This window comes from Aethalodelphis obliquidens, unplaced genomic scaffold, assembly GCF_003676395.1.
Source record: "Aethalodelphis obliquidens isolate GAN/ISIS:26980383/991018 unplaced genomic scaffold, ASM367639v1 scaffold3, whole genome shotgun sequence".
Classification (NCBI taxonomy): domain Eukaryota; kingdom Metazoa; phylum Chordata; class Mammalia; order Artiodactyla; family Delphinidae; genus Aethalodelphis; species Aethalodelphis obliquidens.
The window spans coordinates 9,331,428-9,343,503 of NW_020837947.1; the positions used below are offsets into that span (position 1 = coordinate 9,331,428).

At 44.1% G+C, this 12,076-nt stretch overlaps 1 protein-coding gene across 4 annotated transcripts in view; it reads right to left on the minus strand.

The window, feature by feature from the left end:
- The window catches only part of SNX9 (sorting nexin 9), a 91,415-nt gene extending 84,360 nt beyond the window's left edge, over nt 1–7,055 (minus strand). For all 4 annotated transcript variants that reach the window (XM_027082518.1, XM_027082528.1, XM_027082538.1 and 1 more), the window contains exon 1: nt 6,860–7,055. In XM_027082518.1, the coding sequence (XP_026938319.1) occupies nt 6,860–6,871 (12 nt within the window). In that variant the 5' untranslated portion in view covers nt 6,872–7,055. The remainder of the gene's footprint in view (nt 1–6,859) is intronic.
- Between the last annotated feature and the right edge of the window lie 5,021 nt (nt 7,056–12,076).

The following is a 12,076-nucleotide window of genomic DNA, read 5'->3' on the forward strand; positions in this document are numbered from 1 at the left end:
GGACCTTTTCATGCTAATTAGGGTTCCAGAAAGATAGAACAGGGAAGAGGCAATATTCGTGAAATACAATCACTGGGAATTTTCTACAACTGCACTCCCCACTATGATAGCCAGTAGCCACGTGTGACTATTTAAACTAAAATGAAAAGCACAGTTCCTCAGTCACACTAACCACACTGCAAGTTTTCCTTAGCCATGTGTGGCAGGTGGCTGCCACACGGGACTGCACAGATGTAGGATTATTTCCATTATCACAGGAAGTTTATTTTACGGAACTGCACTGGTGCAGAAGTACTGAAACATCCATCCTAAGATCCAAGCTGCCCATAAATCCCAGGCTATATAAATAAAATCCACACATGAACACACTAAGGTGAAACTGTAAGATACTAAAGACGCGGGGAAGGTCTTAAAAACAGGCAGAGGGAAGTATCAGACTATTAGGGAACAATATTAGATGGCTGACTTCTGAGCAGTAACCCTGAAAGACGGTAGGAAACAGGGGAAATAACAGAACTCCATACCTAGAAAACTATCTTTCAAGCACAGGGCAAAACACATTTTCACACATAAGAGATTTACCAACAAAAAACTCTCCTTAATGGAAATTCCAAAGAATTCATTTCAGGCAAAAGAAAAATTATCCCGGAAAGAACTGAAATGTAAAAAGGAATAGGAAGCAAAGATATGGTAAAAGTTGATTAAATCTAAGTAAACATTAACTGTATAAAAAACAAAAATAATGTCTAATTTGTGGTAGAGAAGACGGAATGAAAATCCTGGGCAGTAACTGTAACTGGGAGAGATGACTGGAGCCGAGCTTCTTAAAGTCCCTGTAACCCAGGAGGAGGGTAATGATAGTGAGGACTTTTGGACTTTAACGTACAAATAGTAACATACACGCTTACGACAACCAATTGAAAAAAGTGACATACAGGCATACCTCCTTTTATTTGCTTTGCATTATTGCACTTTGCAGATATTGCAGTGTTTACAAACTGAAGGTCTGTGGCAACCCTGAGCAGAGCAAGTCCACTGACACACCATTTTTCCAACGGTACCTGCTCACTTCGTGTCTCTGTCACCTTTTGGTAATTCTCCCAATACTACGAACTTTTTCATTATTATTATATGTGTTATGGTGACCAGCGAACTTTGGTGTTACTACTGTGACTCTTAACATTTTTAGCAATAAAGTACTATTTAATCAAGGCATATACATTGTTTTATAGACATAATGCTATTGCACACTTAACAGACTACCATATAGTGTAAACATCACTTTCAAACGCACTGGGGGGCAAAAAGTCCGTGCGATTTGTTTTACTGCAGTAGTCTGGAACCAACCCACAACATCTCTGAGGTATGCCTGTAAGGAACTAAACCTTCTAAAAAGTTGAGGGGCGGGAATCCTCAGTGAATCTATACGATGGTAGCCGGAAATCCAAACACATCAATAAACACAAATAAAGCAAACAAAACGCTCTAGCCACAAAGACTGCCAAACAAGACGAAAAGGTACAATTCAGTTACAGGCTTTTATATACCAGGAAAATAGTTACCAAAAGAAAGCTAGTGAAACCACATTAACTTTTAGACAAAACCGTCTTTGAGAAAAAATGCACTATAAAGAGGGTCATTTAATAATGATAAAAAGTTCAATTCACCTGGAAGATAATACTAATCCTAACCTTAGAGAGATTTTTTAAATTCACCATTTTAACATCTCTGTCAAGTAGACCAAAAGACATTAAGATACAACAGATCAAGTAGAATTAGTAAGGATACAGATGGGAACAGCATAGTTAATAAGTTTATATGGACATATACAGAAAATATACATACATTGATTAGGGAATATATATATTCTTTTTATGCACAGGTGGAACATTTATAAAAACTGACTATATACTGGGTACAAAGTTAGCCTCAACAAATTTTCAGGTATGGTTATTAGTAACAATCAGACTCCCTGATCATGATGAAATTAAGTTTGAAATCATTAACAAAAAGATAAATAGAAAAACCCTATACTTTTGGAAATTAAACACATTTCTAACAATTCATGGGTTAAAGATAACTCTTTTTATTTTATTTATTTATTTAAAATTTATTTATTTATTTTTGGCTGTGTTAGGTCTTCGTTTCTGTGAGAGGGCTTTCTCTACTTGTGGCAAGCAGGGGCCACTCTTCATTGCAGTGCGGGGGCCTCTCATTGTCGTGGCCTCTCGTTGCGGAGCACAGGCTCCAGACGCACAGGCTCAGTAGTTGTGGCTCACGGGCCCAGTTGCTGCGCGGCATGTGGGATCTTCCCAGACCAGGGCTTGAACCCGTGTCCCCTGCATTGGCAGGCAGATTCTCAACTACTGCGCCACCAGGGAAGCCCAAAGATAACTCTTTTTAAAATCTCAGAAGCATGATGTTTTTTCCAATTACCTTAAAACATAACCAATTTCTCAAGTAATAATTAGTAAAACTGATTTATTTAAAAAACATTGCCAATAACTGAGCTGTAGATGTCTATTTTCCATTGTGCATGCACACTTTTAAAAATTTTTTACTAAAATGCACAATTAAAAGAAACAAGCTTACAGGTGGAGCTAAATAGTTTTAACAGCCACCTATCTCAATGGAAAATCTTTTTGCTTTTTCAAACTGGAGAGGGAGGAATAGGGACAAGAAAATTCAACATTCATTCATGGAACAACAGTTTATCAAGAGCCTAGTCTGTGCCTGTCACAGAAGATACACAGAGGAGCAAACACACAGTCCATCCTCCTGGGGCTGACAGCATCCTAAAGGAGACAGCCACTGGGCGGAGAAACATATGTAAAACGGCAGTCTGCACATATGATGTGACCCTGTAACAGGGGTCAGGGAGATCAGAAAGCTTTCTGTAGGAAGTAATGCTTTGAGCTGAGACATAATGTGTAAAAGAAGGTATGTAGGGGAAAAGGCCAGAGAACAGCATTCCAGAAAAGAGGAACAGCATATGCAAAGTTACAAAGTTTTTGGTGGGCAATCAGAGTAAAAAACTAATTTTCAGATGGTCAACACAGAAGCAGGGTATAGTAGAAAACTTCACAAAATTTTTATGCTTTCTCACCTATTCCTTCTTTAATAAGAAATCGGTTGACGTTCCTACTGTCATAGAATTTTTCTGTGACTACAGAAATACTGTCTAGATATTCTATTTATGAAGACACTTAAAAAATATTACTGTTATGCTAAACTGAATGTTACCATTTTCCATACTGTTATAAAAAACTATCAAAAACAACTTAATCTTTAAGACACTTTAGAAAGATATTTCTACTCTTTTCTTCAATAAACCTCTTCAAAAAAGAGGTTTTTGCTCAGGAAAGACTACAAAGTATGCTTTCTAAACTCTTCTTGCTAATGTATATCATGGAACACTCCTGAGCAATTCACTCTTTTCCTACTGCTAATTTCAACATTCCACACTCCCTTCATTCAACCAGACAAGCACTATAACACAAATATACAACTTTAGACATTGGAGATGGAAAGAAAAGTTAAAAAAAAGCATCAGGGACTCCTAGAATCTGGTTCTAATAATTATTCCTAAAAGTGACTACCTAAGCACAAAAGGATTTAAATTAGTTACCAAAGGTTAACGGTGACATGGAAATTACAGCTAAAGGATATAGCTATGGATTAACTTCGTTAACTAGTTCCTTCATGTCCCTTTTGCTATATCTAGCCCCCCCAAAAAAGAATTCCTTTCCCAAGACTTAATAAATAAATAATTTATTCCTAAGTGCACCATATGACTGTAAAAATATAACCTGTAGTTCCTATTAGAAGTCAAGGCTACACATTCATATTAGCCTTTCCTTGTATTTACTAAATGAGACAAGACTGGGACTCAACGCGAATTCAGCATTCTCCTGAGTAATGATTAGAAACAAAGAACAGATAATTTCTTTAAAATGTGCAGTTACTGGGCTTCCCTGGTGGCGCAGTGGTTGAGAGTCCGCCTGCCGATGTAGGGGACACGGGTTCGTGCCCCGATCCGGGAGGATCCCACATGCCGCGGAGCGGCTAGGCCCGTGAGCCATGACTGCTGAGCCTGCGCGTCCGGAGCCTGCGCGTCCGGAGCCTGTGCTCCGCAACGGGAGAGGCCACAACAAAGAGGCCCGCGTACCACAAAAAGAAAAAAAAAAAAAAAAAATGTGCAGTTACTGATTAACTTTCTTTGGCAGTGAAGAACTACCTAATTCATTTTTCTTCTAAAAGATAATTTCTTTCTATTGTGAATATACCAGTGCAGTTTTTTAAAAAGGATGATAGTTCAAAGATAACTGCATCTTCAAGAAAATATGTAAGAGCAATACATAAGAAAATTATATCTGGAGAGAACTGAAGGTATTTTCTGGTTAATTCAAAGGGAAACCCAACACTACCTAAAATATCCAGATATTGTATTTATTTCTTATCACTTAATGCTTGTAGCAGGAGCCTGAGTGCCATATGAGTCTTCAATTTTAAAAAAAGTTAGATGTTATTACTTACTATATGTATATTCTCTCTTACTAAAAAGTACCTACCCGATTAAATTAAAGAAAAAACCCCAAACTACTCAGATGTTGGTAAGGGCAGGGATGGGAAGTGGGGGGGGGGTGTAACAAAATAAGGACAAATTTACTCTCTGGGAACAATTAAAAAATGAGACTTTGGTTTGATGTAAGAATCATCAGGAAGTAGGAAAACCAGAGAACTGAGAAGGTTCCTATATAAGTGCTTCTCTGCTCTTCCTTTTTTTTAAACCAGAAGTGGTTTGTCACAGTGTAAATATGGAAAGGAGTACCGTGTGGAATAGTGATTATAAAGGTGAAAGAAACCAAGACTCAGAATTACTGGAATCTGCCTTTGGAGAAGCAGACAATAAAGTAGTAAGTGCGGGCTTCCCTGGTGGCGCAGTGGTTGAGAGTCCGCCTGCCGATGCAGGGGACACGGGTTCGTGTCCCGGTCCGGGAAGATCCCATATGCCGCGGAGCGGCTGGGCCCATGAGCCATGGCTGCTGAGCCTGCGCGTCCGGAGCCTGTGCTCCGCAACGGGAGAGGCCACAACAGTGAGAGGCCCGCGTACCGCAAAAAAAAAAAGTAGGAAGTGCTTACACATGCTTTAAGGCTTGTGCTTACTGAGGACAGATGCAATTCAAGTTTAGTACAAGAACTATTCTCCTTTCTAATTTTACAGAAAAACTAAGTTCAGGTTTAAGTATCAGATAAAATTTTCATTACATATACCAGCACTAGTTGCTAAGCTGGGTCCCACTCAAAGGACAGTCTATCTAACATGCATCAGTAGATCACGGTGCAAAATACCAAAACACTGACCACCTCTGAATAGGTATCGACCACAAACAGCTTTTAAGGTTGCAAGATGAGTATAAAATAGGATGTGTAACTGGTAATTTCTGGAATGTTTGGCAACAAACCTCAAAATCAAATTTCCTTAGAAATCCCTGGCTTAAGTTTTGTTTTAAAAAATATCAACACAAAATGATATACGTTAAAAAGGCAGCAAGTTCTATCACACCTAATAAAACCAAGGAAGAGCACAGCCAATAATATATTAACAAGAAGGTAATTATTTCAGTAACAGCAGGCAACAGGTTCCCTTAAGAATCTCCACTTTAAAAAAAATAAACACTACACCTAGGCAGATACAGAACAAAATTCCACGGACTGAAATATCAATCTGATCTTTCAAAGGGATTTGAAATTTATCAGCTTTCAAAGTTCTCTCTCTACCAAAAACAAAAACCCAACAACAACAATCTAAGGTTTTCACCAACCCAAGAGAAGCTTCGAGGTTTCAAAAGTAAATATGGTAGAGGGTGCTGATGTTTATAAAGGGGACACTACTAAAACTATTTGCAAAAATCAATCAAATAAAAAAGTCAACTCAAACCCCATCACTGGCTCGTGGAGGGGAGCGTGGCTTTCCCATTACTAGGTGACATCTAGAACTAAAGAAAACGCCCCAGCCCAGGGAGCGGGAGATGGACGCTCCTGCAGACTCAGGTAGCAAGGGGTGACCGCTAATTCCACCGACAATACCGTAAAATAAGCAAATCAGCACTCCTGGCCAATTACCTAGCGCTAGTCAAAGTTCCACCACGTAATTCGGGCCTGGCCCTTTTTTTAAGCAGACACGTAATTGAAAGCAGAGTCATTTCCCTCTTTGCATTTTATTCATGCTGGAAATAACATTCAAACCAAAAAGGTAGCAAAACAAAAGAAAAAAAACAGGAAAACTGAGGGAAGTGGAGGAGCGGGGCGTTCCACTGTCGTTTTCCCTCCCCGGGAACCCTCGTTCACCGGCCTGGATTTTAAATTCTCAGTCCTCCCCGGCGGGGGTCGGGCCCCCGAAAGCGGCCCGTGGAGCCGGGGTCCCACCCTCTGCGGAAGGAGGGGACGCTGCTCCCGCGGCGGCCGGACGCGCAGGGAGGTGAGGAGTGGACTCCACTCGGGAAAGAGTCGGGGCTCCCGGCTGTCAGGCGGCTTCTCGGAGCGGGCGCCGGGGCTGCGGGAACTTCTCTCTCTCCCGGCGGCCGCGGCCCACGCTCAGGCGCAAACTTTGCAGACGGAGCCGCAAGCGGCCGGGGTCCCGCCCCGAGACCCTCCCGCGCCGCCAGCCGAGCCCCCGGGCGCCCGAGCCCCGGCCACCCGCCCGCTCCGCGTAACCCGAGCCCTGCGGGGGCCGGGTGGGCCCCGGCGCGACCTCTCGGCCTCCCCGGCGGCGCCGCCGCCCGTGCCCCCGGGCCCGACCCTCCCGCGCCGCTGCTGGGCCGAGCGGCCGGCCGGGCCTGGGCCGCGCGCCCCTCACCTTGGTGGCCATGGCGGGCGGATCCTTGGCCCGGGACGGCCGGCTCCTCTCCCGCGCCGCGTCTGTCGGCCCGAGTCGGCCGGACGAGGGCGAAGGCAGCGGCGGCTACGGCTGGGCCCCGGCGCGGCGGCGGCGGCGGCGGCGGCGGCGGCTCCGCCTCGGCCCCGAGTCTCGGCTCTGGGCGACTCCAGCCGCCGCCCGCTCCTCCAGTTCCTGAAACTCCCCGGCTGCGCGGCCCCCGCCCCCGCCGGCCGAGCCTCCCATTTACCGCGGCGTGCGCGGCGCGGCCGGCGGAAGCGCGCCCGGTGCCCTCGGCCGGCCCGGCCTCCTCTCCCACTTTCCGCCCCCGCCCGGAGCCTCCACCCCGGGCCGCGCCTCCGGGCGCCCTTTGTTCCAGCGCTCCGGGCCGCGTCCGCGAGTGGCGGCCGGGGCCGGATCACGGCCCCCGGCCGCTCCCTGCCTGGCCGCCCGTGGGGACGGTGAAGGGGACTGGGGACACGCTTTGAGGGAACGCCTGCCCGGGGAGCCGAGTCCCGACCGCCTCCGGCCGTCCACCGCGGCTGAAGTTTCGGTGCGAGATGCACGGGGGTGCGACCAGAGCTCTGCGTCCCCCGGCGGGCACGAGTCACCGACGGGATCTTTGTCCCGCGTCGGGATGGCTGTGGGGGCCGGTCGAGCTCTGGGCTGAGTGAAGTGAGTGTTCAATAGACAGCCGGCACGGAGCGGAGCAATGGCTTCCTAGTCCGACTGGCCCTCCGAGGAGGATCTGCCTCCAGCCTGCAGCTGACCGCGGACTGTGGTCCCGGCTGGGGCTTCTGGGCCCGCACGCTTGGGAATTTCGTTCTGAGGCGCCCCATTAACCTCCTTCTGGGCTGTTGATAAATTTAAAAACGTCTCAGGGCCCCAGAGGTTTGGGGGAGACAACAGGTTTCTCGAAATGGAAACGAGAGGTCTAAAATTTTCCATTTTCTTATCAAAAGGTTTTTCTTCAGAGTCGGATGTATGGGCTTTATTAATAAATGAATGACTTTAAATGAGCAGCAAGATTTTCACTCAAGTACAAAAGCCATGACTGGAAGACACATCTTGATGGATATATTAGCACAGTAAATCTTGTTTTTATCATCAGGAATATATATACATATATTTTTTAAATAGGCAACTATCAAAAATCAACTTCAGGCCAGGAAAGCGGTATTTAATGTCAAATTGTGTCCTCTCAAAAATACTCTGACTTCCAGAGATTTCATTGGTTATGTCCAACAATGGGGTTTAAAATGGATATGATACTACAATGTTTTCTGTGAATTTTTGTGTTTGCTGAGCTCAGGGCCACAGCTATAATCATCCTAATATTCATAAATAGTTGTCTTTCTAAGTAAAAGTAAAGTTGCAGGCTGACATTCATTGACAACCTACTTGCTATGTAGTAGGCTTTTAACATGCCTTAATCTCACTTGATCCTTATAGGAAACCTTTGAGAAAGTCGTTGTTGGTCACTATTTACAGACATGAAGAAATCAAGTCTCACTTAAATAACTTGGCTGATTTGGTAATACTTAACAAAATTAGAAATGACCATAACCTTGGAACTAGCAGCTCTACTTCTAGGAATTTATTCTGCCAGCACACTTGTCTAAGTGAGCAAAGGTGCTTTCAGTAAAGCATTGTTCTATAATAACCCCAAACAGAAAGTAACCTATATGTTTGTTAATCTGACTGTTTCAATAAATATGGTCTATCCATACAAATGAAATACTAGGAAGTCCATAAAAATGCTAATATTTTAAGAGGTATTAATAAAAGTAAAAGAACATTAGGTATAGTACAATCCATTTGTGTAAAAAATATGAAAATACATTGTATATGCCTAGGAAATTGCTGAAAAGATTCACCAGAGGCTAATGTCAGAATTTTTGAATATGTATATGTGTTACTTTATCTTAAAAAACAAGTTTATATTTTAACAACTAAATAGATATCTTGACTAAGAGTACACAGTGGTATGTGGGAAAGCCAAGATTTGAACTTGGGTAATAGTGTAAGTATTGAATTTTCCTTATTCTTTTAAATTTGAGAGCTGGCTACAGCTCCCTGCCACAGTTCAACAATGCATATTTTGATAGGAAGGTGCAAAGTCAGGTTCACTCCTGTGACCTATGCCTTTCTGCATGCAAGTTCTAGACAACCCATCAGCCTAGGCACCCAGCACCAAGAAAGCAGGACCAGGGACATCCCTGGCGGTCCAGTGGTTAAAGCTCCGTGCTTCCAATGCAGGGGGCCAGGGTTTGATCCCTGGCTGGGAACTACGATCCCACATGCTGCACGTGGTGTGGCAAAAAAAAAAAAGAAAAAAAGAAAAGAAAGCAGGAGCAGAGTCCAAGCTTTCCCTACTTGAACAATTTCTGTAACCCTGGCTTCATTTTTAGAGGTAACCAGGTTGTAAGTGTCCATCATCGGATGAATGGATAAAGAAGATGTGACACATATATACAATGGAATATTACTCAGCCATAAAAAGAAACGAAATTGAGTTATTTGTAATGAGGTGGATAGACCTAGAGTCTGTCATACAGAGTGAAGTAAGTGAGAAAGAGAAAGACAAATACCATATGCTAACACATATATATAGAATTTAAGAAAAAAAAATGTCATGAAGAACCTAGGGGTAAGACAGGAATAAAGACACAGACCTACTGGAGAATGGACTTGAGGATACTGGGAGGGGGAACGGTAAGCTGTGACAAAGCGAGAGAGTGGCAGGGACATATATACACTACCAAACGTAAAACAGATAGCTAGTGGGAAGCAGCCGCATAGCACAGGGAGATCAGCTCGGTGCTTTGTGACCGCCTGGAGGGGTGGGATAGGGAGGGTGGGAGGGAGGGAGACGCAAGAGGGAAGAGATATGGGAACATATGTATATGTATAGCTGATTCACTTTGTTATAAAGCAGAAACTAACACACCATTGTAAAGCAATTATACTCCAATAAAGATGTAAAAAAAAAAAAAAGAAGTAACCAGATTGACATCAAACTCAGAATGACCAATGCAAATTAATGTAAGTATTTAAATAAAGGTGAGATCACTACCTGTGTTACTGAGGTGTAGTCACTGACATAATCCTCAAGTGAACCTGATCTCCAGCTCCATCTGCTACCACCCTCCTGGGGCTCTCCTCCGACGCATTGGCCTCTCACTTCCTCCTGACTCCTGACCTTCACACTCCCTTCCACGGAGAGGACCAGGACTGGCTCTGGGGCGTGTGACCTGTGCAGTCTCGCAGGGTCCCATCCTTGCGTTAATGCTCTGCCTGTGCCATCTTTAGATTCTTAATAGTTTTGAACAAGGGGCTTCACATTTGCATTTTGCACTGGGACTCTCAAATTATGTCGCTGATGTTGTTTCTTTGTCTGAAATACCTGCCACCCATCCACCATCCATTCCCCCTCCACCACACCCACACGCCTTGCTAACCTTCCACTCATCCTTCAGAGCTCCCCAGAACTGTCACAGCAGTTAACATTTGTCAGGGACATCTTCGCTGTCCCAAGTCTAAGTTAAGTTCTGTTGATATAAGTTTTCATGGTACTGGTTTCCTTGCCTTTGGAAACATCTCAGTCTGTAACTCGTTAGAGCGACCATTTGCCCGCCTCCCCCATCAGACTGTAAGTTAAGGAGAGGAGGCCCAGTACCCCTGTCTTGCACCTGCCTCTAGCATCACAGCAAGCTCAGAGTAAGCCCCCACTAATACTTTGTGAAATGAACGAATAAATGAATGGATGAGAGGGGTTGCAAATCACAAATAAGCAGTATACCATTTGCCTGCGTTTACTTTCAAACAACTCATAGAATCTACGAAACATGTTTGAAAACCACCGTCTCTATCATTACCTAAGTTAATGTGAAACATTACACGATACAAGTTTTCTGAAAGTTTTATTACTCGATATCGTGTTTTTTGAAAAAATAGGGCTTCCCTCGTGGCACAGTGATTAAGAATCCACCTGCCAATGCAGGGGACACGGGTTCGAGCCCTGGTCCGGCAAGATCCCACATGCCACGGAGCAGCTAAGCCCGTGCGCCACAACTACTGAGCCTGCGCTCTAGAGCCCTCATGCCACAACTACTGAGCCCGTGCACTACAACTACTGAAGCCTGCGCGCCTAGAGCCCATGCTCCGCAACAAGAGAAGCCACTGCAATGAGAAGCCCGCGCACCACAACGAAGAGTAGTCCTCACTCACCACAACTAGAGAAAGCCCGTGCGCAGCAATGAAGACCCAACATAGCCAAAAATAAAAATAAATAAATTCATTTTAAAAAAAAGAAAAAGAAAAAATACTCTTCAGAAGTGTTAATCCTCTATGACAATGTTTTATGAGGTAATGTTGATTTTGATTGCTATAAGTGAAAATGAAAATGCTAAATTAAGTAGTATTTACTGGAGATGGAGTACCCAATTCATTATTTAAAATGAAATAAATAAAGATTAAATTGTATTCAAGATAATACTCTTTAGATACTCTTTAGTGTGACATCATTGAAGTGCACATCTCCTGTTTACTTTCCAGTTATTGCTTGGCATTTGTCTTGGATGTAATTACCACGTACATGAAATGATAAAATGGCAATCCTTTCACTTATGGGTGTAAAAATGTGACCGGGGCAGTTAAATGACTTACCCATGGCCACAAATTAAGTCAGAGCGGAGACAAGAGCCCAATTCTCTTATCACAGGTCTCCAAAACATGTCATTTTCAAATTAAAAATATTTTAGGTAAGAGGTTTGAAGGGCGTTTTGTGACAGTCAAGGCAGTCACTGCTAAAAACAGGACAAGGACTCCTGAGCTGTGGTAGGAGCCACCCACCCACACTAGCAGGACAGAGGAGGTGTGGCATCCTTTCCTCTCATCTCATGGAGCCCAGCCACCCAGTGGGACAGGGGCTTCTCCCTAACTAGAAAGCTGACTGCACTCAGGATCATCATGAAGAGCCCTGGGCCAAGCTGGGAAGTAGGTGGTTTCCTCTTCTACTTACCTTGATCACCCATTCATACCTCTTTCTTCTGTCCCTTCCCCCTCCCTAGACAACCTTCCTCAGAGGTGGTGCCTTACATCCTGGCCCTCAGATCCCAGAACCCTGGCGTTGAGCCTGGCACAGGCCAAGTTCAGTTATTTCCTTTACAGCCAAGTTTAGTTATTTCCTTTACTCCT